Genomic DNA, 26,902 nt, shown 5'->3' on the forward strand with positions numbered 1-26,902 from the left:
ACTCATGAATTTAAATTTGAAAAAAAGTTCAAGGGGCCTGTTCTGGTGTGGTTGGTTTCCAGTTTGACATCTACGTACTGTATTGGATTGGTGGTGATTGGCTTCATTTGTTACTTAGCAACTGCCATACAGAAGGGAAATGGTGTGAACATGGTGGACACTACAATCAGAACCAAGGACAGTTCTTCATTCATTTTAAATCAGGGGGTGCAACATTCAGTCTAATTATAGTAACGATGACAAGCCCATGTATGGATACGCAGCTGGTCCCACATTGCTGACTGGTAATTATATTGCCAATGCACACCAATGAGGCTCCACACCGGCTATCTCAATACATATACAAGTGTGATCCTTTAATTGCCCTGCAGTAAAATACAAAAGGCTTTCACACTTATTTCCACCCACAATTTTCACACAGAACTTCCTATACACAAGATCACTTTTGCATTGGTCCTTTCGGGCCCCAAGTGGCGAGTATGAGCAACATGCTTAGCTAATCCGTCCTCCCTCTCTCCCCTCATCCCACAACATATCCCTCAATATGCCCCCCCATCCCCCTCTCACCCCCTACTCTCCCCCCTGACCCCCTCATCGGGCAATATGTCTGTGTTGAAAACAGACGGTAGAAATGATATTCTCAAATTTATGAATTTCCAGAAGCAAAAGTCAACATTTGTATTTCAAAAAAAAAAAAAAAAAGAAAAGAAAGGTCACTGAACAAATGTGAAAGTATGTTGAAACTAGTGACTATGGCAAAATGTACAAACTTCATAAATGTTCTGTCTTGGTAGTGTATAAAAATCTCACTTCAAGTATTTTAAGGAAGGTTGGTCTAAGACATCAGAAGGAAATTGCTGACCCATGAAAGAGGATGGCAGAACACCCATAGCAGTACAGTGCTGACCTGGAACGGTGTTAGTTTGACTTCCTCTTGCTCATATCATACAAAAGCACTATCACAGTTCTGTCATGTCTGGCAGCAAAGTGCAAAGTTTTGGTGCCAAAAGCTGTACTGTGACTTGCCAGCAAAAGAGAACATATTTCAGATTGGAGATAGCATCATAAACATTGAGTACATTAGCTGACATGGCTTGCAGTCCTGGTCGAAAGCGAATGCAATCATTTTGTTGGCCTTTAAAAGATGTTAGGCTTATGTTTTCCTATTTTGTCCAATTGCTGTCTTGTGATTTTATTCAAGTTTATCTTGGATTTTAACATGCACAAAATAACAGTCTCCCTTCCTTCGCAGTGTTGCTCCCAATGCATTTTTTGAACACACTATTAAGCAGCCGAGAATCATGCTCTTGCCCTTTGCCACCTCCAGTCTTGTTTCGCCTGTCCTTCTGTGACTGCTCTCCTGGCTCCGAGTAAGTTAAATTACAAGTTGTAAAGTGCAATCGTGACAGTGCACAACTTAATTACAGGGCTAACAGAAAGGACTGTGTGTTAATTTGCTGTTTTCTTGCTTTCTCTATCTCCAACCGCTCCAACACTGAGCCGCATCTTCTTCCTCAAACATTTTTTTTCCTATTGTTCCACTTCCTTCTTATCAAAATGTATCCCACGTGATAACTGTATGCTTATTATAGTTGTTGCCGTTGGAGTTGGAGGGGTGCTTTCTGCCTTTAGCAACATAAAAGAGTCAAGGATGCATGCCTACCTAATGAAGTGGTGAGGATACATAAAAGGTGTAATTATGTCCTTCCTTTCATGAGTCCACACAAGTCAATTGTGGCTTCTTTGAAATGTTCCAATTTTGACGCAACTTATGCACGCGCAAGTGCACACACATTCAAATTAATCGATGAAAATTGCAATCTCCGCTGTCCAAATGCCCCCGCTTTATAATTTAGCTTCACGTTCCCAGGTTTTGGTTAATTACAGTTTAACCAGTTTAATTGGTGAAAAATATTTATCTCTAAGTACATTTCCAGGACAAATTTATGTAAGACTTCATTAATTTTACATGTGTGGTTTGATTGGTGGGATTCAATTAGTTTATCTTTGAAAAATGCAAGCGGCACAATTTAACACACAGATACTGTACTTCCATGATTGGTCCAACAACACATTAATTCTAAATGGGATTTTACTTTTAAAATCGCCTTTTTACCAAGGTACACAAAGTGCTTTCACGCTGTTTTTTTCATTCACTTTCCGATGATGCAGCATCAGGCGCACTTACGTATACGTACTTCAGGATGGTCACAAGGCCTAAAAATCAAATCCCCAGTCACTGGATATTCAAAGATTCATGGGACTTCTGAGCCGTGCCACCAAATAACTTGTGTAACTTACACGTCAAAGGTTAAAACAAAACTCCTTGGCAAAGGTATAAATCACTATATGAATTGTCAGATGTAGGACCACACTTCATCATGCATTTCACTCATTCCAAAACATATTTGCTAGGTTATTTGCTGACTCTAAATTGTCCATGTAAATGGTTGTGGTATGGCAATCAACCGCTTAGCATGCTGGCCTCAAAGAACAGGCATGGTTCGATTCCAGCTCCGGCCTCGCTGTGTGGAGTTTTCATGTTCTTTCTGTGCCGATGTGGGTTTTCTCCAGGTACACCAGTTTCTTCCCATATTTCATAAACACACATGGCAGGCTGGTTGAATACTCTTAATTGTCTCTTGGTGTGGGTGTGAGCATAGATGGTTATTAGTCAATGTGTGCCTTGCGATTGGCTGGCAACCCATGGGGATAAAGGGCTTGAGAAAATTGATGGATTTTTGGATGATTCCTCATCTATGTGTGCCTTTTGACTGTTCGGCAACAATTTTAGGGCACACAAAACAGGAACACGCCGCTATTTGAAGTCAACAGAATTGTATAATTCTTTTTTTTTTTTCCAAAAGACTGTAAGTGTCTGAAGATTTGTGTGAATGTGTTTGCGCGTGGGTGCTTTCGGACGAGAATCCCTTGGTTTACGGACTCAACGTCATGTCAGCTTTTATCAATATTTGAATGCAGAACAAGAGAAGGGATGAATATTTAATCTGACCTTGGAACTCGACACAGAGATCGCGACAAGCGAAAAAGAGCGAAAGTGACAGAAAGCAAGAGGGACAAAGTGGGGTGACGAGAGGATGAAGCAAAGACAGGAGATGTTGATTATATGAGGGATCATATTTCAAAGTTGTAAAGTACTTGCATGGATAAAATGAGTGATGGACACCATGTTGCACACAGAATATTCACCAGTTTGTTTGACTATCAATAACCCAAAGAGTTTTGAGAACTGAATAAAGAACCACATTTTGTTAGAGGTTCTTGTTAAATGGATATTCCTTGTGATTATTCATCATTGATTGACATTTATTTGAAGACTGATTATGTCCCAGATTTCTCAAAAAATTATGAAAGAGATACATAGCATCATGGCACATATTCTTCAATAAATCTCTGCCATTGGTTACACGTTTAAATGATTACGTGTGAACCCAATCCCATCACTGCGGTGCTATTTTTGGAGCAGCCTGAGGGCTAATCATGGGGTCCTTGAGGCCTACCTTGTACCCATAAGCATCACGTTTGTGTTCACTGGTCGATGTTTTTTTTTTCTAAGTGTTCCAATTATACATGCAGAAGCATCAAATAACGTGAAAGAACATATTGTTAGCTGTCTGTAGCCAACTCCTTTGAAGGATAGTGATCACTTTTCTCCAACAAATGAAACAAATACTAAAATTAAAAAAGGACTACATTTTAAAAAGGTCTTCCATTAAACCACACATGCGGCCTGCGAGATCAAACTTGAAAATGTACACCATGAGAAAAATGCTAAAAATCATCATACACTTTGGGAATAAGAATTGCTTGATCTTTATTGTTGTAACACAAGCACACAGAGTGATCAGACTGCATGCTGACCAGCTGGTTAGCAAACGAGCCATTGCGAATGTTTCTTTTAGTTCTTTGGTGAGCTGAAGAACACCCACTTCACACAAACAGCCTCTCATATTTGGCTTAGAGAGGCAACAAATGTGCAGCGTGTAGCGACTGATGGTTGAGCAGCCTCCTACCAACATAAAACGCATGCACAGCTTCCTGCAGGGAGAGATGCTATGATACCACAGATATCCTATCCTATATTGTCCCTTAGTCCTGCCATGTGTCAGCTATGGTGTTGAAATATGAGAAAACAATTAGCAATGTTTCGTACATTCTTTCATATTGCCTTCCATTCAGCACCTTTTAGAAACGGGCACTAAATGGAATTATTTTATTTACATTATGTAATACACAAATACTAATTTGGTAAATTCCTGGATATAAATTAAGCTACAGGGGTGTACAGATGACGGCTGAAGAAACCTTCTCATCGATTGAACCACTCCTGTACAACTGAGAGCTTACACAGAACTACAGGGGTGGGGCTTTATCCAGGAAAGAACCAATTCCATTTTATATCCATCAGGATAACAGTGCGGATTGGACTGGCATCCAGGTGATAATGGTAGGTAATTTAAAAAAAAAGCCGTGAGTGGTAGCGGTCGGCACACAGTTAGCATTTTTAAGGCCTGGTAGATGTCATTCTAGTTAGTGGATAATTTTATTTCTCACTCCTGTCCTTGTTGGGATCAAGATACGAGTCTTATCCATCCATCTTCACAGATAATCTATTGCTTTTCTGGAGAGTGATGAAACTGTTATGGGCCTATCTCACTGAGCGGCATGGTGTGCTCACACCAAGTGAACATTGTTTTTTTTATGTTTTTTTTTTTGCCATCCGGTTTTGTTTCTTGCTAATCCACTGTTGCAACGGATCTATTCATTTGCACAGTCAGTGTAAATGATCAATTTAAAAAACAGCTTTGTTATATAAATATATTTGTTATATAAATGTCCTCATTTTGCACTTTTAGACACTAAAAGGGAGTTTCAAAGCTCTCACAACAGTGAGTAGATACTGTGAAAAAGAGATAGTTTGTCTTGAGAAATCAATTTTGATTTGGTTTCAGTTAATCCCAGCCACCAATTTTCTTTAGGGCTTGACCAATTTAATTTTGCGAGTGAGTTGGAACCCATTGTAGCTGACTGTGGGCGAGAGGTGAGGTACACATTGGAATGTTCAACAGCTCCCTTTCACCTTCAATGTTGATTGAAGAGTAAAACGTGGCTGGTAACCCATCTTTCATCCCAACGGCCAGATGTAATGACTGCCTTTTAGGTATGATTGTGGATATTCTTATTGCTCTGGCTCATTTTTTCTTATTGTATCAAATTCAACGCAACCGGGCTGCTCTGTTTGTCTTTGAGATTGGCTGTGAGAAAAGATCACAAAAAACCCTTCAGCAAGCATTGTCAATCTTGTGGTGGTCTTCAGCAAGGGATTCTTCATGATTACGACATAAGCTCAGCTTCAGTGTCCCTTTGCATATTCTCTTGACAAACGAATATAATAAAATGTTTTGGATATTTTGATCATTTATTGTGCAGCTTTCTAATCTTTGAAAGTCTGCTCCACACCTAGCCGCCAGGGCCCCTTCTTTCTTATCGCAGCGTGTCGCCTTTTAGCTGCAGTCGTTGCTGCAGCACAGCGGAGCTTGAAAAAACGGACACAAGGAAATTGTAGTTCCTGTCCACATGGCGTCCAGTTAAAAAAACCTCACAAGCACTGAGGGAGAGGAGCTCTCGCAGCCTATCTTTCGATGCATGTAGCGATCGCCCACATAAATGTCCGCTTGGCTCAGCTCTGATCACATAATTGTGTTGTGCACACCCCACCCACCCAACCACACACACACACACACACACACACACACACACAGAGCGGTTACACACTCCGCAGCTCCAAAGCCCTGGTCCAAACACATACATGTAATGTGCACGAAAAAAAATCATGAAGCAGAGGTTTGTAACCCGCAGGTTGGCCCTTGATCAAACCAGAACATGTATCGACAATAACAAACTAGTCCTGCCGGCAAACCGCCTACACAGTGGATTTATTTTGTGAGTGTAGTAGAGACCCACACAAGCAACTAAACAGAAAAAGTGAAAAAAGGAAGAAAGAAAGTTAGCCACACAGCGTATAGCAGTGTGACAGAGGATGTGTGAATGATGAAGGTCAAATGATGCAGCAGATGAAGTACTATACGCGCCATAACATGTTTTTAAAATAGAACAGAAACATCAACCTTAAGGACAACCGACACTTCTGGACAAGTTGCGTCCCTAATTTGTAAAATGATTTCAAATGACTTCTACTGAGCACATTTTACAAAGATTCCACCCCATATAGCTACATTTTACGTTTTAAGACTCTCGCTGAATATTCAAGAAGTCTTGTTTTCGAGTTGATGACGATGCCCTAAGTGACGTCACGGAGGGAACACCCGTGACCAAGAAAGCGACACACAATGCATTTTGTGTACTTTTTTTCGTCTGAAAACACTGTGTTGATCGTGAAATTAGAAGGAAAACTACATAAATAACGCAATGGTGAATTGTTGTGTGTCGCAGCCAATTACGGTAACACGCATAAAGAAGGTGTATGTTTACACAGCAGACAAATCAACCCATTTCCAACGGAGCTGGTGCACCATCTTGTGCATTTTCTGGGCGCTACATTGGAGTCCAAACGGCTCGAATTGATACGGAAGGACTTCTTTAATCGATTGCAAACATTTATGCTTTCCTCTTCAGAACTATTAGAATCATATTCATAACTGGATGAGTAACAAGAAAGCATCTTCTCCAAATCTGAACTCTCTGAAGCCATTGTTTTGATTCTGGAGCAAGGCAGTGTGTGACCAATAGTGACGTCACGAACAAGGGGGCGGGACTTTCTGAATCGGCCCAGTTCCGAGCTCATTCTGTGGCAGTTTTGGGACGCTTTAAGTCATTTTTATTGGTGCTTCGCATTTGACTAAAAATATTAGCCTGCGTGTTTTGGGTATTTTAGATGCTATAAAACATTTTTTTCTGAAAAATGGTGTTGGTTGTCCTTCACCCTTTCCATTTTGTGTCCTTTCTATGCCATGACATGACTGTCGGAGGCTCAAATAAACTTACTCACTACCATTCCTGAATTTATTCTGGAGTTGAAAATATGACATGGAGCGCCATTCCCGAATGTGTTTTTTTCTTGCGCGGGTTGCATATAAAGCACTGGCCAGACCGCTATCAATGGTTTTTTTCCCCTTACACGAGGGAGCAGCATTTGCCTTTTTTACAGCTGCCCCCACGTGCACCTCATTTTACTTTTATTAATTGTTTTTTTTTTTTTTGACAAAAAAAGAGACTAAGAATTCTTACGCTGCATTGAATATTTATGTAGTCCTAAAACGCAATATTCGGCGGATCCTGGAATTTAAGTGAAAATGACAAAAACCCTGCCACTGAAGTGGACACATTTTTGCACATGCCTGGTAGTGAATGAGTTAATATCATGAATTTGAAAAATTAAACACCTTTGGAGTATGACAAATTTGTAAGGCTCAACATTAAGTACAACATACAGCACCTCCACAGGGGCCCATTATTCCATGTGAAAAAGTCATAAAAAAGATTCCCCCGTCGGCGAAAGGGTGCCACTTACACATCTTCCTGAAATGGACGCGCTCAGAGATGCGATCTTGACATCAGGCCACGATGCTGACAGATCTGTCAACCGTACACTTATAAGTCTGTTGGCTGTACCTCGAAGTCAAAACATCAGTTTGCACATTTTGAGTCAATTCACAGCTTCTGATAGCGAGTGATGTCTGTCACCGCCCGGCTCAGCTGATTCATGGGGGGCGTTGCGCTATCACACCTGTCGCACAAATGCTCATTGACTGACAAAGAACTCTAAAGGCTCCCGACTACAATACAATAATGGCTCAATGTCGACAACATCTTATTGGTGGAAATAAAAAAACAGACCAGCGCCAGTTGGACTTTATCCTTCACCTTTGAGGAGCATTTCCACATGCTGATTGAACTTGGGCTTGAAGCGCTGATCATGTGCACGGGGTGTTTCTGGGTAACTTTGTCCACTCTCAATATGTACATTCCGTCGTGAGTGTCGTATTGGGATTAAACTGTGTGTATTGGAATAAATTATTAAAATGAATGGAAACCACACGTTCCATCAGAGTAACCTGCTGGGGGGCCGTGTAGATGCCATTGGCCCCAAGATTTGGATCCACAATGTTAATTTAACAATCATAGTATGACATCTTTTCAATTAATGCCACTATCGAACTTCACGGATAATGGCTCAATGGTAATTGCGCACATATTTTCACTTTACACATCATGGGTGTGTGAGCACTCTCGATGGGAGAATCATCGCATCTTGAAAATTTGTCAGAAAGGAACATTAAAGGTGACAAGAACGATGCCCTAAATGTGGCTTTTAAAGTTTGAGTGGAGTGAAATAGTAATTCTTCTGTGTGCGTGTTCTGTGTAATTGTGGCCCACTCTGTTCAACAAGCACAAGTGTTTGAAAGGTTTACATGACAGGGGAATACATTTTAACTATATGGATTTCATTGCCGGGCCAGCATTGCCAAAATCATGCAATATTGTTTTTGGTGCCTTCATGTTTCAGCAGGGGTACATTGTTAGAATACTGCTACCATCATGGAGAAAAAATAGCAGCAAAATATACCAAGAGTAAGTAAAAGAGATGAAAAAAAAATCTGAATCTGACTTTATCTGCTGTCACAGGTGTCAGCCATCCACATCCTTTTTGTGCTGCACGAATAGCTTGCCTCTGTTTCTAGTTGACTTTTGTTCAAAATTGGCTGTGAATATGACAGCAAAGGCAAATGCAATCCTGTAATTTGATTGGGCAACATGGAACTTGAATTTAACACTCTAGCCGTATGTTACAAAGAAATGACAACAATGCATTTTGCAACAGCATGAAAACAAGGAGATCAAGTTCAAGTACAGTAATCTAAAATAATTCTTTAGCATACAGACTTTGAAGTGTCCGTGTTGCATTGGTATATATTGTGCGTTTCACGTTGCACTTTCCTGAAAAGAAAACATTTCAATCGTTGATTTTTCATTGTAATGCAAAATCAATGTAATGTAATGTAAATGTAATGAAAGCTTTTACCGTATAAAAGAAATGTGCATGTTGCTCCTTCGCAGCGCTTTTGGTGTTTAGTTGTAACTAGCATTTACTAATTTATGTGGCTTCATCATGATAACCCGCCCCCTTAAAGATGGGCCAGTGACATTTAAGATTGTTGTCTTGTTATCATAACATCAAAAGTGTTATTGAATTCACACCGTATTGATCATGGAACTACGTTAAACAATTTGTTAATCAATCCTCAGTATGAATGCCATCAGCTGCTCATTGATCAACTCCTTTTCTCAAAACTAGCCACACTCACAGCAGCAGTGTCAAAGTTCTTTTATAACAAACAAGCAGAGAATGGGGACGTTTTAAGGTTTGCTAAAGGGAGAGGGAGTCGGAGTGGAAACATTTGAAATCATTCCAAAATGACTGACTGAAGCGGCCCTATCGCCATGGTTTCAAGTCAGGAGATAAGCAAAGTCTTCTCAAATTAATCAGCGTGAGCAGAAGAGAAAAATGAAAAGACTGACAGGTGTGTGCAATGACAGAATAGAGCAAACTAAAACATCTAGGACAACGGATATCAAAGAGGATCGAGAGACAACAACCAATAAAAAAAAAACACATTCATCCTACCGGAGTTCCGCTTGGAGATGTACTTGACGTCATCGCTGGCTCCTGAGGCAAGAAGGTCAAGGATGAGTAGGAGAAAGAGTGACGTCTTCATCGCTCCCCTCTATGCTAGGACCTTAAGATCAAATAGGATAGAAATGTTGTTACACATAACATGCCAAGTACAATTCTATCACAAACCCACACACAAACACAAGACAATTACATTACAAAAATGCTCACAGGAAAGCCTTACTTGCCCTTCTGACCATGGCCACCAGGAAAACCCGTGTATTTGAAATGTTTTATTCTGTATTGTGATATGTATGCACTTACCAGGAGTGCAGACTAATCTGCCCGACCTGGATCTTTTAAGTTAAGCATTATTTTCTCTGTCCTTTTTTAAAAAATCATGAGAATATCCACATTCACTTTTTTAAAATACCTGGGACAGTGATGAAGCTGAAATTCATTTATTTACAAGCCATTTCCCACATACCTCACGTGACTCTATAAAATCTAAACGATTCAAACAATCTAACAATCCTTTTCACCAGCCACCATTTCTAACACACGTTCATATTGAGTAATTTGGTGTTTATGAAGCAAGTCCAGTCCATTATGTGCGTTGACATATGACGCTTTAAACATATTGAGTCACGTCACATTAGCAGAACAATACAAGCTCCGAAGCACTCTTTTGAAACAGTGGAATTGATGAAAACGGACACAAACACATGGTTTCTATTTATATTATTATGATTATTATTATTTATTCTTATTATTGTTTTGGGAAAGTGTTTTTTTCCTGTAAATGAAGTGACACAAACCATAAAGTGGTCAATTAGACCAATCAGTAAAATATCTGGAATGATTTAAAAGGCTAATGTTGCAATTTTAGCAGTACCTGTATATATGTAGTACAATAATTGGATTTGGATTGGATTGGATTTGCCTTTGTTAGTCTCGCAGTGGAGAAATTTACATTTCACAGCAGCAAAGTTATGAAAGAAATGAATGACATACATCAAAAATATAACATTGTAAGTACAACGTTTATGGGTAGAATTAAGTATTAGACAAAATTTGTCACATCTATCGGCTGAACTCAGGACTGGAATTGGAGTGGCAGCACTCGATCAACTGAATCAGCTGAGCCTACTTTTATGCTGCCATGCTACAATAAACAACGCAGTCCAGTTTGTGATATATTTGATTGGCTCTGTGGAATCTGTTTTTTTTCCAATGCAAACCATGTTTCTTAACTCAATCAAGCTTTGGAAACACTCCTAGAGTGACATGATCACAGCAGCATATCACCAGTGACTAACAGAGTCCAATTAGTTCTGGCTGAGTCAAGGTCAAAGCCATAGCACACAAACAACAACACATGAGGCTGTGTTTGGGCTTACAATGAAGTGGGAAAAGCAGAGTGCAAGGCAAACAGATGAAGAATAAATGACAGCATGTGTTGCTGGGTGTAGTGGTGTGCAAAGAGCAGGACTGATTGGGGCAAGGCCCCAAGCATCTAATGATGTAAGGGCATTGAAATGAGTAACAATGTGCATTCAAGCCAATAGTGGGAACAAAAGTTCAATTGTCTGTGGACATAGATCAGCAAAAAACACACTTCTACCCCCATCCAAGGTTTCTACCGGCAGTTGACTGGTAACACCTCCCATCCCCATTGATGATCAGTTCTCAACAGGCCGTTTCCAATGGGCATGGTATCTAGAGTTAGAAACAACATTGCCTCACACACAACCCATGCACTGACCACGTAGTATGATCTTTATTTGCAAACAATCCGTCAATGAAAGTATGTATGTCAACATGTCCAAATGTTGTCTTTTTTATATGAATCAATACCATAGGTCAATAACCGTTTTAATCTTATTTAAGTGTTAAAAAGGCCCTTCTAAGATGCTGTTTTCGGGGGTGATGGGTACTTGTGTACTGAAAATGACTATTTTTGCAATGACATTTAACCCCGGTGGTCGCACTCTTATGTGACATGTATTATGTTCACCATGTTCATGATTAATTAGTGGGGCGAGAATTTCAGCTCTGTTAAATACTTTGGAATGAGGCCTTTGTTGCCCTTTACACTGGCATGGAATGAAAGATTTCTGTGCTCTTCTAGGGTCAGAGTACTGGTGGTTGTCCAGGGCCTCTTCGGTCTTTGTCGTAAAAAAGGTTAAACTCATCAATTGGCTCAATTTACCCAGTTTTCTCAGTTGTGGCACCATGGGAAAAATACCACGACCAAAACTTTACAGTGTCTATACAGCATTAAGTTAAATCTGAGTGCTTCGTTCGTACAGTAATGCTTTGTTATATAAATTTTATCATGTCACTAGATGACAGTGTATGACTCATCTTTGGGGTATGAGGCCATGAATCAACTGGACACTGTCATCCCATGGCTCAAATGGCAACGCTGCCAGCTTGTCTAATTAAAGATGGACTCTCACGCATTGCATCTTTGACCAACATGCTGTACAACACCTCGTTTGGCATGCAAGTGGGAGGTTAAGCATCGTTTGGATGAGATGCCAGAGTTCAGATTTTTCACTTTGCAGTCCTGTGAGAAAGAAAATGGAAATGATTCCAGCATAATGGAAGTGAAAACAAACCTTAAGAAATCTCCAGCTAGCACATCTTGCATGATGAACTCAAGGGCTAAACAAGATATAGATGCTTATTTAGTCTGTGTTATGTCCAGCTCATTTCTCGGGAGTTGATATGAATTGCCCAATAATTATTAATCTTATATTATGAGATGTAAGAGCGGAAGACCAAAGAGGAGGTTTATGGATGTTGTCAAAGACGGCATGAAGGTAGCTGGAGTGAGAGAAGAGGATGCACAAAACCGGGTTATATGGAGGACACTGATTCGCTGTGGCGACCCCTGAAGGGAAAAGCCGAAAGGAAAAGAAGAAGATATTATGAGATGTAACACAACCGTTTTATATGCCAGGTTGAATGTTCCCCATCTGTCAATCAGAATCAGAATCAGAAAGCCTTTAATTGTCCCACAATGGGGAAATTTGCAATAGGTTAAACAAATGTGTTTGTAGACTTCCGCTTGGACATAATATCTGGTCTTAGACACATTTTGGAAGTGGCATTCTATATATCAATTACATTTTTGCAGATCACAAAAATAATAAAGAATAATCATCATAATGTAATAATCCATACTAAATTTTCTCGTTTTTTTATTTAAGAAAGGAACTAACAATAGATAGTGGTATGAAGACTCATTCGTATTAATGTCAAACATTTAATTGTGCCATTATACACGCAATTTTCTTCCAGTGACACAATTTTGGGTGTTGAACATTTAACCCTATCATAAATGTTCCTTAAGAAAGGGGTAATGTAGAAGCATATTGACATTTTCCTTATGTTAAATTAACTAAGGTATATTTGCAGTGTAAAAGCATCATAGGAAAGGTGAAAAGTTTACCAATTAATTACAATGCAGAGATTCAAACACCTGGGTTGATTCTGGATCAGACACTTCAGCAAATGGGCATGCGCGCATGTATGCGCGCATGCACGCTCAAGCACAGATAGCAAGCTATTCTGGTCGCAAATAGACCAATGCTAAACCATTAGGGTGCATCAGCCACACATCTAATATTAAAGACGCCCTCAAGCGCTTTTCTGTCACACTACCTTTTCTCTCCCAAACTGCATGAGTCATGCAGTTTTGGTTACCGAAGCAGTCTGTGTTTTACATGGCAGCATAGGCCGCCATGTCATCATGATGAAAAAGGTGATATATGTCCTTTTAATCTCCTCATCAGAATGTGTAATTAGTTTGAATCAGGATTTATGCGCTGAGCTCAAATTTAGGCTACACAGAAATTGTGCATTACACTGAGGTTGAGCAATGTCGAATATCTGAGTACTTCCCCTTTTGCTCTCTTGTATTCCTGGGCGCACCATTATTTCTACACTTAGTATTTTCATTTTCATGTATTTGACATTGCCAGCCTTGTAGTGGACTGTGTAGTCACAGTTGTGACAACGTAAATGTTTCAATGTCTTAGTTTCAGTTTCTGGCATGTACTGAGCGGATTCAAGCAGAATAGTGTAAACTCAAAGAAAATCCAAGTGAGATAAAAGATGCAATATTATCAGAAACTCACCTCCACGTTAAGGTCGGCATTCTCTCAGCCAATTTAGTGGCAAATGACAATTGATACAAACTGAAAATATGATGGCTTAAGCATCGGTGAGTGTTTTGGTTTGTTTGATTGTTTGTTTCCCCCACTAGCATGGTAGTTTTTTCTCACGACTGACGAAAATACATGCCCGTGTATCACTGTGAACAAACTCACAGTGGTGAAAATACACCAGGGCACATTGACTATATATGGAAACATGTCACCAGAAATGCTCATAGCCTGTCAAGACAAGTGTGGTTCCTATACAGTTGGTGGCGGTATTCACCAATGAGATGTAATTGTCCAATAAACTTGGGAGACAAGGAAAAAGGTAAAGATACAGAGGAGAAAAGGGGAAAAAACATCAGGTCTGACCGCGCCATTAAGCTCACATCCCATTGAATGACGAATGTTTCAAAAGGTAGCAAAAGTGGATTTCCTTCAGGGTTCATGTAAGGTTGCAAACACTCAAAAAGACATTCACAATCAGATTTAATGTTTGCAAACAGCTTTTCTTGTCATCATTAAGTTTTGAATTTTGAACAAATAAAATATATTTTATCTTCTAGATTTTGGGATTGGAGTTATTGTGCATTTGTCATGATATCACAGGAGAGAGGACCGCACATCAATGTGTGCCTGTCCAGGTATCGTATCCAGGTCATTCATGGTGAAACACTGCTTTGATGAGTGGTGGGTTATTAACATTCACAAGGATAAATTTGTCATCACAGATAGTGCCAAAATGTATTCGCTGAATTTTCTTCCTGCTAATGTAATAATGCAGCCATCAACCCCAAATGGGCGTTGTTTGTTTACACTAGACTCCCACAGCCAGCATTTTGACAGTTCTCACAATTTGATGCGCTGTTAATATTTTGCGATAGATTAACAATATTCCTGTCCTTTTAACTTTGCCTGACATTATTGCCAACGGGGGAATAATATACTTACAGACACCTGCATGCATATTATTATCCCCATGCTGGCATTTTATTGTATTAAAATAAACTCCTGCGCCAGGTTTCCATGGCAACCAGTTTGGAGCGGGGGTATTGATTTTTCTCAAAAAGTCACATTGGTCAATAACATATCACAGTACAGGAAGCATTACATAGGTTTCATATTGACGAGGCTCAGTCGAGACTGGGAGTCCGAGCAAGAGCAGTACAATAATAATAACGGACTTTCAATCAACAAAATACCTTTGCACTGAAATTGATAAGCAAATGGCAAATAATAATAATTATCTGTAATCACCTCATTTCCACTGTCACAATGACAACTCAGTGAGGTTTAGCACCGCTGTAATCCTGGTGAGATAAGGTGGTTCAGACAATGCAAGAATATTTTGTAAATGAGTTCCTTATGTTACGATTATCTTCACACTAACATTCATGTGCTAATGCACGTAATGGCAAGATGGCAAAATGGCCTGCCTGAAATGGACAAAAAAAATGAGTTTTTTCCTGCTTAGGTAATTCATACTTACAGTAGCAGTGTATACTTACATACTTACAGTTATGATTCACCTTACGAACGACCGCATCTCGTTAGTAAGGTGGGAAGCGTCTACATTGATTGATTGATTGATTGATTGATTGATTGATTGATTGATTGATTGATTTGTTTATTTGTTTGTTTGTTTATTTATTCTGACATGAAAACAAAATGTGGCATTCTATTGTTGTTTGCCACTCATATAACCAGTGTATGATCATAAAAGTGATTCCTGAGTGACTTTCAAGTCATAATGATTCAGTACGGCATTGTTGAAACAGCAAATCAAATTGTGGAGACTGTATCACCTTACTCTATGTACAGTATTTAAGAGAGTTCATTTTAACATTTAGGAATTTCAGGTAATCATAAATCGGTAATCATAAATTGCATCAGTGGTATATTTTGTTTGTGTTGAATGTCAAAAAAGTCAAACATTGAACGAGGAAGTATAAAACACAGACTCTCTACCAGTCGTAAAATACATTCACACCGACTGAAGTACGACGACATATATCCTTGGGTCTTCAGTAAGCCATTACTGAAGCTGCTGCAAGTAATTACCAAATTACATGTCATTACTTTTTGTTATGTATTGCGTGTTCCTTGAGTGTTAACTGGGAAGAGGGATTTCCTTCCCACCCACATACTCTGCACAGCCAATCGTAAACGAGCTCGGTGCCTCCTCCTCAGAACGTCAACTGGGAAGAGGGGTTTCCTTCCCGCCCACATACTGTACGTAGCCTATTGTAAGCGAGCTCGGCGGATTGGGGCCTGAACTTGTTGCCAACACTGCAGCATGAATTGATCAGCCTTGGTGTCCATCACGTAAACAGCCAACCCTTGAAACACCTAATGTGTCTGTGTAAGTGTGCGTGCGTGAATATTATTATTACAGTAACGTCTCGTTATATCGATATTCAAGGGAGTCCGAAAAAATATCGATATAACCGGGACTATCGATATATCCGACCCTGTTTGCATGTAATTTTCTCAGTGCGTGCATAGAAATAGTATCGATATAACCGGGACTATCGATATATCCGATATCGATATAACGAGACTTTACTGTTTTATTATTATTGATACATTACATTTTAAGCGCCTTTCGTAGCTCTCAAGGACACTTTACACTCACAGACAAGCATAGGTACTATAATAAATAAAATACAATCACAAAGAGAATGCAATAAATAAAATACAATTATAAATAGAAACAAGAGAGAGAGCTACACAGAAAATGCAATTTTAAATAGGTGGGTTTTGAGATCAGACTTGAAGGTGGGAAGAGAATCGATGTTACAGATGTTGGGAGGAAGTGAGTTCCGAAGTTTGGGGGCAGAGCAGCTGAAGGCTCTGTCACCCATCGTGCTGAGACGGGCGGGGGTGCCCACAGAGGTGGAGGGAGGAAGAGGATCTGAGGGAACGAGAGGGAATAGAAATTTGAAGAAGGTCAGATAGGTTTTGGGGGGGAGGGCAAGGTTATGGGTAGCATTAAATGTATAAAGAAGAATTTTAAAGTTGATTCTATATTTGACCGGTAGCCAGTGGAGCTCTTGGAAGACGGGGTGATGTGGTGAAAGGATGAGGTTCTGATGATGATCCGGGCTGAAGAATTCTGGGCGAGCTGAAGTCTGTGGAGAAGTTTCTCAGGTACACCAAAGAGAAGTGAATTGCAATAGTCGATCCGGGAGGTGACAAGACTATGAACGAGGATAGCAGTGGTGTAAGGAGTGAGAGACCGGTGAAGACGATTGATATTGCGTCGGTGGAAGTACGCAGACCGGGTTAAGTTATTTATATGGGAGTGGAAAGACAGTCTGATTCAAGAATGACACCTAGGCTTTTTACCTGATGGGAGGGAGAAACGGTCGAATTGTCAATAGTGAGAGAGAAACTCTTAGCTTTGCTCAAGGTGGATTTGGTACCAACGAGGAGAATTTCAGTTTTTCGCTGTTAAGTTTGAGGAAGTTATGGGTAAACCAGGATTTAATTTCAGAGAGTGAAAGGGAAGAAGGTGGAAGAGAGGCGTCGGGTTTGCTGGAGAGATCGAGCTGGGATCCGCAAAGCAATGAAATTGTATACCAAATTTGCTGAAAATACTGCCAAGGGGAAGAAGGTAGGTGAAGCACGCAGTCAATTGTAAGTGAGCTACCCGGAAAAATACGTGCAATACAAAATTTCATTTACAGCATCTCTGTCCGAACATTTTTCGACATACTGTACCCGCAAAAAAGTTCGTGGTACTGTAACGTAACTCGAATGTATCTAAGTTGGGGATTGTATAGAACTAAATAAATAAAATTGCATCCCAGTTGCTGTTGTTACCACGTAGACAACAGCATCATGGCCAGCAGCAAAACCAAAAACATCTATCATTGAAAAAGCTGAGCCTTTGTTCACTGGGCAAAGCACTCTATCAACTGTATGATCCCCATTCAGCAACACCAACATGCTATTGTTGCCCTGCTGGGCGTTGGTGATATCAACACGAATCCAGCTGGTCACCAGCTATCACCAGCTCCTGGCACGGCTCCGGAAACATGCTGTCCCGCCTGGGCGGCTGTAGTTGAGTTAATACAGTGGATTACTCGATGACTAATGGATTGGCTGTTTGAATCATGGCCGGTTACGCCTGTTGGTGGTCTTCCTGCTTAATTCATATTCCACAAACGCAATATTAATCACAATTTAAACTCTTGGGGGGCTTGTTGCGTCACACTTGTGTATGATTTTGAAGTGCGCTTTTCAACACTTTCATGTCTTTCAATTCCTTGATCTCCTTGATGTGCGTATCACCCTGACGCATAGCACACGCTTGCAAATTGTATAAAAGGAGCTGTCGCGGGACAGAGAGATTGGGCGAACCACGGGGCAGAATCATCTCAGACTCACGCCGGGCGTCGGACGGACATCACGGCACGACTTGCTCAACTCCACGCCACGATCAAGCTCTGCGCGTCACCTGCCTGGGAGATCTGACAACGAACCTACTTACAAATAAAGAGAAACATCAAACTCTTTATTGGCGAGCCAGCCAGGAGGATTTTTTCCCTCCTCCTCAGCCTAATCAACTCTCCAAATGGAAAGATCCAGATTTCCCAGCCGCTCGTGAACCCGGCATCTTCACAGCAAGACCCCTCAAGCCGAGCTCCCGATGGGCCGCCACCACCCGTGGGCGCCCCGACCCCACCGTGAAACCTGCCGCACCCTGATGGCCGACATCGTCCAATTCGCCTGGCGACTCTGCAACTAGCTGCATCGTATATGTCCACGATCGCACATCGTCGGACACCGCTTATGTCCACGATCGGACATCATATATGTCCACGATCGGACATCGTCGGACATCGCTTATGTCCACGATCGGACTTCGGGAACACGCTTCATGGCCGACACGGGCGCCGACGTCAGCGTTCTTCCTCAGCGTCCTGCAGAGCGCCATGGCAGCGCGATCAACGCCACCGTCGCCGATGACCCGCCTGTCCGTGCCCGGCAGCATGGCCAACCCCACGCACCTTCGTCCTCACAATCCCTCATCGATTCTCCGATTTGACCGATCCCAGCCGAACAACTCATGGTGAGAAGACCTTCCGGCATCGACTCGACGGCCGCGAGGAAAGTTTCCATCGATCGACTCCAACTGGCAGTCGTAGAGCACTCTTTGCCGTGCTCCCGTACAACGACTTCAGGCACCACGAAACCTCCTCGGCAACCTCCCCACCGACGCCTGCCATGCCCGGTGACCGTCATCTTGCCTGGCCTCACCATGTCGCAGAATGACTTTTGTTTTTATTTGTTTTTCCTTCATCGCTTTCACCGACTTCGGATCCAGGAGGGGAGCCCTGTTGCGTCACACTTGTGTATGATTTTGAAGTGCGCTTTTCAACACTTTCATGTCTTTCAATTCATTGATCTCCTTGATGTGCATATCACCCTGACGCATAGCACACGCTTGCAAATTGTATAAAAGGAGCTGTCGCGGGACAGAGAGATTGGGCGAACCACGGGGCAGAATCATCTCAGACTCATGCCCGGCTCACGCCGGGCGTCGGACGGACATCACGGCACGACTTGCTCAACTCCACGCCACGATCAAGCTCTGCGCGTCACCTGCCTGGGAGATCTGACAACGAACCCACTTACAAATAAAGAGAAACATCAAACTCTTTAGGCTCATCAAACATAAAGGGAGGAAACATTTCTTCCCTCCTAATAGAATTGGCCTTTTTTTGTTTTCAAGCTATGTGAATTGGAGGACAAAATGAATATTCACGCAAACACATTCCCATCACTTGCTTTGGATAAGTCGATGTTTGATAAAGACCGTATATAGATTTACAGTGAATCCTTGGTTTACGAACGTTACATTTATGAAAATTTTACCTTCGTAGACAAACTATTTTTCGGGATACACACGGAGCTGCCACAATGAGTGATGTGTCGTTCGCGAACGAGCCCGTTCTCCTAACAATAAAAAGGTGGCCACTGTTTTGTCCTCTATTCCCCACCCCCAGTCTTCTGTTATCATCCTCAAGATGGTGAAGGAAGCCTATGTTCCTTATCAAGTGTTTAATGCTGAGGAAACCGGACACTCCATTCCATCTAGCCATTAACGACCATCACAAAGGTAAATAAAATGATGTTATTGTAAGTACAGTTCATTTCAGAATCAGAAAACCTTTATTCGTCCCACAATGGGAAAATTTGCAGTCCACAGCAGCAATTTGAAAGGGGATGGGGTGGGGGGGGGTGAAAGGATAGAAACAAGATATTCTAAGCCTAGCAAAATAAAAATATCAACTGTATACTGTAAATGTGCAAAACTGTTTCATAAAAAACTGTACATAGTGCAAGTATCTTTATTTCTATAATCATAATACTATAGCACATTTATTATACATAAAATGAGGTATATTTTGTGTAGTTTTAAGGCTTACATAATTAGAAAGTAGAAAATTATGTTTTATGGGGACCAGGGAACGAATTATTCTGATTTTAATGGTTTCCTATGCGGAATTAATTTTTGGGATACACACTTTTCGCCTTACACACTCTGTCTGGAAATCAATTAAGTTCGTAAGCCAAGGTCCCACTGTATCTGGATTGCCATATTGCCCGAGGTCTTCTTTGCAAGGCAAAACAGGATTATGCTTGGCCGTGTTTAAGTCAAACGGAAGCCAAGGACATATTTCACAAATCATCACCCCATGCCCAGTGGACACGTTTGGCACCAACGTGTCATCTTTATGCCAATTTACGACCCTGCCATCATCATTAGCCCAAATAGTGTTTTCAGAACCGGCAGGTAAACATCTCAAATGAAGCTATTATTGGCTTTCGTTTACCAATCGAAAAGACTACAGGTGGCTCAGATCTTCTGCTGAGCCCAGTGACTTGAATATTCGACCCCTGCATGTTAAGCTGCCCTTTTGACTGTCAAAATAGTTTATCTGCATACTGAGTGAGTCTTACAACTCTCTCTGACATCGTTCATGAAGCTGACACACTGTGCCCCGGAGACTGCAATTGCTTATGACTCAAACATCTCACAAATCAAGGCATTGCCTCACAAATATTACAGCCATTTCTGAGAAGCACAAAGAATTGTGTCTGACACCAAGGATCACACACACACACAAATGCACACAAACGCACGCACACACGCACACAGACACATGCACAAACTGATTACACAGAACAGCTGGTAAACAGATTGTGGAAGTGGAAGAGCGGGAAGGAGGGGTTTAGCTCATTTGCGGTTGTTTTGGGTGATTTCACAGACAAACTCCAAGGTTGTGTGTAAAGCTGTAAGACAAATGAGTGGATGTTTTAACGAGGAAGATTACTGAGTCAATTATTGAGGCAGCCGATGCATGTGCAGCGAAGCAGTCATTTATTACATAACATGAAAAGCAACACAAGTACAGCAGTATATTTCAAGTGTATGTTTCTTCTTTATGTACCATTGATCAATTGTTAAATATACTTTGTTTTGCAAACAACACCATTTAAAAAAAGTCTGATTAGGGTTATGTTAGCAGCCCGGTAGTCGAGTGGTTAGCATGCCGGCTTCACAGTGCAGACGTCGCCGCTTCGCGTCCCACTCCGGCCTCCCTGTGTGGAGTTTGCATGTCCACCCTGGGCCCGCGAGGGTTTTCTCTAGGTTTCCTCCCACATTCCAAAAACATGCATGGCAGGCAGATTGAACACTTCAAAAACTAGGTGTGAGTGCGAGAGTGACTGTTGTGTGTCTTTGTGTGCCCTGTGATTGGCTGGCAACCAATTCATGGTGTCCCCCGCCTCATGCCCAAAGACAGCTGGGATAGGCTCCAACACCCCCCGCGACCCTAATGAGGAATGAGTGGTATGGAAAATCGATGGATGGGTTATGTTATTTTGTGAGATTGTGAAAATCTTCAAAGGACTAATGTTATGGCTTTATCGAAATAAAATAATGATGAAACAATTCCTTGAGAATTGGATACCTTGATTTAAAGGACAACAGAGACCTCCCAACATAGTTGCATCCATAATTTGTAAAATCATTTCAAATTACTTCTTCTGACCGCATTTTACAAAGATTCCACCACAAACAGCTATCCACAAACAGCTATATTTTTAAAATTTGCGCTGAAAATTCAAGGAGTCTTGTTTTCAAGTTGTGACGATGCCAGAAGTGACATGTATTTCGGAACCCCCTCAGCAAGTTGACTTTCATTCCGATCGTTTGGCTGGAATATTACCAATCACGAGGAACGGAAAACCATTCATGTTAAGGGTGAGTACAAACACAAAGTTATTTTGAATAATACATTCTGACATTTTGTTGAAAAGTGGCCGCGCATGCAAGTGTGTTTGCATGCGTGTGTGCGTGGCTCTCACTGAAAAACATTTTTAAATATTTTACTTTTATGGCTCTCTGTCAAAAAGGTTCCCGGCCCCTGATCTAGACACTGCAAGATGCATGTCCTATTCAATAAAATCGCAATTCGAGGGCCATGAATCAATTCTCGATTTTATGTGAATTGCGATTCACTACAATTTACCTGACATCTACCACAGATGTCAGCATATTATATCGGAATTCCATGCCTTGTTGAGCAGAGTCATAAGGGATCTCTCTCTCTCTCTCTCTCTCTCTCTCTCTCTCTCTCTCTCTCTCTCTCTCTCTCTCTCTCTCTCTCTCTCTCTCTCTCTCTCTCTCTCTCTCTCTCTCTCTCTCTCTCTCTCTCTCTCTCTCTCTCTCTCTCTCTCTCTCTCTCTCTCTCTCTCTCTCTCTCTCTCTCTTAAACTCTCTCCCCCTCAACCTCCCTCTCTCTCTTTCTCCCCTGCTCCCCACCCCAACTCTTCCTCTTTCATTTAACTTTCTTATAAGTTCCTGCAGTAAATTAGTTTCTTCATCCGCTATGTCAAGGACTCTTGATTTTAAACGGAGAGAGAGGATCGAGCCGCTTTAATTGGCAGTGAATCCAGTGGCTTTGTTTACGCCCTCAGTGAGGAGAAAATGCCTGTTTTGAAACGCGCAAAGCTGCATGCATCTGCGAATATAACAAAACTTTGTCAAACCCACTTCCAAGCAGAGTTTGACAGCCCACCGTACTAGACTTGCACCAGAGACAAAAATAGAGCACTGAATGTTAAAATATTGTATACAAGTCTCGTAGGGCAACCTGGTTGTGGTACAAAAGAGACCCTAAATAATAAATCTGTATGAATGCTTCCAAATTTGGTACTCAGTAGGAGCAGGAGTGCACCCGATTTTAAAAGGGAATCGTTAAGTCTTTCAAGGTAGGAATATGAGACATGACACTGACAAATGCATCAACATTTATGGATGCATGCACAGAGAAACATACAGCATGAGGTGTGTGCTAATGAATGCAGTACCACCTGTTCAGTAAATGATCTAATTGCTCTCAGCAGACTTTCTCACTTTTACACGGTTACAGCACCATTTAAGCAGTAAGAGAGGCTGCTGCTGTGAGCCATCTTTACTCTCGCACCTTCACTAATTCAACATTTCACGGCATCTCTTGAGAGCACCAGTTGCTTTCATGTGAGGATAAAAAAGCTTAGATGGTTGAAAGGATGAGGGTGAAATTTGCCTATTAAAATGGAAATCAAAAGGATGAGGGGAGGATAATGGGGGAAGTGAGAACACATTTTAGTGAGGAGTGCAGAAAAAAAGGCATTCAATTGTCAGATTGAGATTTTGATTTAATGGAAAAAGTGATTATTTGTGGATTGCAACAGTGATGCCGTGAATATCCATAAAATGGGGACAATAAATTATCGAGACATCAGTCTTCATCCAACCGTTAATAAGGCCAAAATATGGGTAATCTTCATTTTAAATATCCCTTTGACTAATCACTGTTGATAGATTGCCCTGATGTACAGTACAGACATCAAGTGTGTATAGCAATATGTTAGACAGATTTGGCACTTCACTCCGTGTTAGCAACAACCTCAGAAGTTAGTGATGTGTGAGTCGGCCCTCAGGCAATCACACTGCTCAAATTTGGCAAAAAACAATCACAAGAAGCGATCTGCCAGTTATGTAAGTCTCTTTCTTTCAGCATGATTTTTTTCTGCTGTATGAAGTGGGTGTTTATCCACAAGTTAGAATGTAAACAGTGCAGCTCCAAATGAATTAAGTGATGGAAAGCTGGCAACATAGAAAGTCATCATTGATGCGTCTTCGCTGGCAGCACGACAGGACACTGCTTTTGGTTCAAACATTTGTTAGTTTTATGCACGCATTTTGGATCACTTTTGTGTGTATGGGTTTTCTTCATATTGAATATGTACTGCATGTAAATTGAATTGACTATTCTTAAAGTGTACGTTGTGAATGTGAGGAGTGAATATTAAGAACTGCTTCATTAAGAACTGTTTACGATTACCCTGCTTTTCAGCATATGCTTTTGTTGTGTTGAGTGACGCTAAACACGATGCTTCACCGTAATTGGACAAAGTCATTTTGAATTGTGACTATGGAATTTGAGGGAAACAAAAGCCTTGTTCCTCATCCAAGGCTGAAACGGCAAGAGACCCAGCAGGCCGATTCGATGGCAATAAATGGAGCATTCTTACTCCTTTGTTTATTTATTTATCTATTTGAATGGAAAGGGTGTAACTTGACCCACAGCACAGACAGGCTCACGCCTTCACATGCGGTGGAGCACCCCCGCTGAATGTTGCATTTTCCAACGTTTTCCATATATAAGGCGTACTAGAGTATAAAGCACTACGTCAATGAATTAAAACAGTTTTCCAAATATAATATATAAATATATAAAAGTGTTCCAAATATAAAGCACATTGCATTATAAAGCGCTTCAGTAGAGACTGGGGTCATGCACTACTTCTACAGGGCGAAATGGATCCAGGGGCAGCTGACTCTAGTTGTGTGGCCTGCTCACTACGACTTAACATATAAGGCGCACCTGCATATAAGGCGCAGGGTGACCTTTTGAAGAAAAACAAGGGTTTCGGGTGCGCCTTATACAGCGGAAAATACCATATTTATTTTACACTGCAGCAGAGGTTTTGTATGACAAACAACTTCATAAGCAAAACAGGCATAGTCAGTGACGGATTGACGGAACCTGCGTTAGCATTGACTGTAATGTTTTTAATCACGCTGCTTCCTGGCCCTGCACACTCACAATGTGGCAAGGGAGTATCAGGGGCATCACCACATTGTCATGTGAGGGAATTTGTAAATTTAAATGAAAGATCTGAGCGTTAACACCCAATGTAGGTTGAGCGTTGACGAAATTAGTAGAATTATGCAAGTAGGATAAAAGAGGTGAAGGATCTCCCTTGATCCTCGAATGTCTCTTTGGTCAACTGTTTTGGCGCTTGAATTTTCATGTTCAAAATGGAATTATTCTATAACTCTATAAAATGATTTGAATTCCCTCCAACATGTTTATAATGTGTGCACATGGTTGAAGCACAACCGGCATTCATAACAATTATTCAAAGCTGTTCCTAAACTTATATTATGTCTGCTTTTCCAGCCAACAATGAACTACAGTGCAGTAAAAGGTTTTTACTTTATATTCCATTTGAAATTGGAGGGAACAGTTGAATTGTCGTACTTATTCATGTGGTGATTATTTTTTAATGTAGTCTTATTTTTCATTCCTAAGAAAAAAAACACAGGACACAATATAAAATGTTACGGATTATGCCAGTGAAAGGGAATGACCAAATTATTGCCATTACTTTTCCTCCCTAATCTTTAAAACGACCATTTGCACCAAACTGTCCAACTCTATGCTTTAAATCGACCCCCACATTTGAAACTGTGATGGTGAAGCTTGTTCATGCAATATTTATCCAATACCTTTTCTAGCGACAGAGAAGAAATCACAACACAGGAGCCCACTAACTGCAAACTGCTGTGTTAGAGTTGTTCTTATTGGGACAAATTAAAAAGTGCTGCAGAGCGTTTTCCAAACAAGGCTTTCCATGTTTACAATATTTGTGCATTCCATGTAATGCCATATAGACAACATACAAGCACAGTCCATTGTTGTGGATAGTTTCCATTTGATTTGGGGCTGGAGAAGATGCTCCACTGTACATGTATTTCTATTCTCAAATGTATTTATTAAAAAAAAGTGGTGCTCCTATACATTTGAAATGTGGAAAAACTTACAGTAACATTGACTCTGAAAATGGCTACTTTTGCGATGATGCATGTACTTGTCTGATTATGTATGCAGAATACAAAGTGTTCTACAGACATATTGTTTTAAGTAAAGAGTGGACAAAATAGTAGAAAATGTAAGGGAGTAGAAAAATGTCCTTTCACAAGTGGATCAATGACATCATTCTGAAAATGTGCACACGTCTGCTACAAAGTATGTATGTGGTCATTTCTAAAGGAGCCTAATACGTCCTATGTCAGTTAGTCCACCCAGTGAAAGTATGGAGCCATACTTTAATTTTCTTTTGACTTCAAGCCTTTCCAGCAGCTCCTGTATTTTGTTTTTCTACTTTCATTCACTCTGTTGCTGTGAAATGTAAATTTCTCCACTGCAAGACTAATAAAGGCAAATCCAAGCCAAATCCATTCCAATACCACCAATCTCTCATCATGCAACACAAACCACCACCATGATAACAATCCACAAATCAACCATGATGCAGATAGACTTTTGCATTTAGGTGTTTTACAATAGCGCAAAACTTGACTTCACCAGTCAGATTTAAAAAAGCTGATCATTTAGTACTGTCTCCTCTGGCCACATACGAGATGGAGGATTTGTCCGTTCCATTTAAGTCTAATGTCATGCCATCATACAGATTCCCACTGACTCAACAGAATAACATTGTGGAGTCAATTGTATGGAGCGATTCATGCAGGCTTGTTTGGCATCAAGCGTGGTTTTCTCATATTTTGAGCCAAAAAGTAACAACCTTCCATCCAGGTTTGCCTCATAACGAAAATGGCATTTAAATGTATTTTAAACAAAAATAATAAATAAATACAGAGCTCAGACATTACGAGAGCAAAAAATCCAAAGTGACAATGGTTTGTTCAATGTTGCAATCAGTCCTC

The 26,902-nt window shown here is 40.8% G+C and overlaps 1 protein-coding gene across 3 annotated transcripts in view; it reads right to left on the bottom strand.

Annotated features, from left to right (window-relative positions):
- The window catches only part of il1rapl2 (interleukin 1 receptor accessory protein-like 2), a 234,494-nt gene that overhangs the window by 187,250 nt on the left and 20,342 nt on the right, over positions 1-26,902 (bottom strand). For all 3 annotated transcript variants that reach the window (XM_088989502.1, XM_088989503.1, XM_088989501.1), the window contains exon 2: positions 9,668-9,779. In XM_088989502.1, the coding sequence (XP_088845628.1) occupies positions 9,668-9,758 (91 nt within the window). In that variant the 5' untranslated portion in view covers positions 9,759-9,779. The remainder of the gene's footprint in view (positions 1-9,667; positions 9,780-26,902) is intronic.

The sequence above is a fragment of the Hippocampus bargibanti genome, linkage group LG02, assembly GCF_051943395.1.
Source record: "Hippocampus bargibanti isolate YZ-2025 linkage group LG02, ASM5194339v1, whole genome shotgun sequence".
NCBI classification, from domain to species: domain Eukaryota; kingdom Metazoa; phylum Chordata; class Actinopteri; order Syngnathiformes; family Syngnathidae; genus Hippocampus; species Hippocampus bargibanti.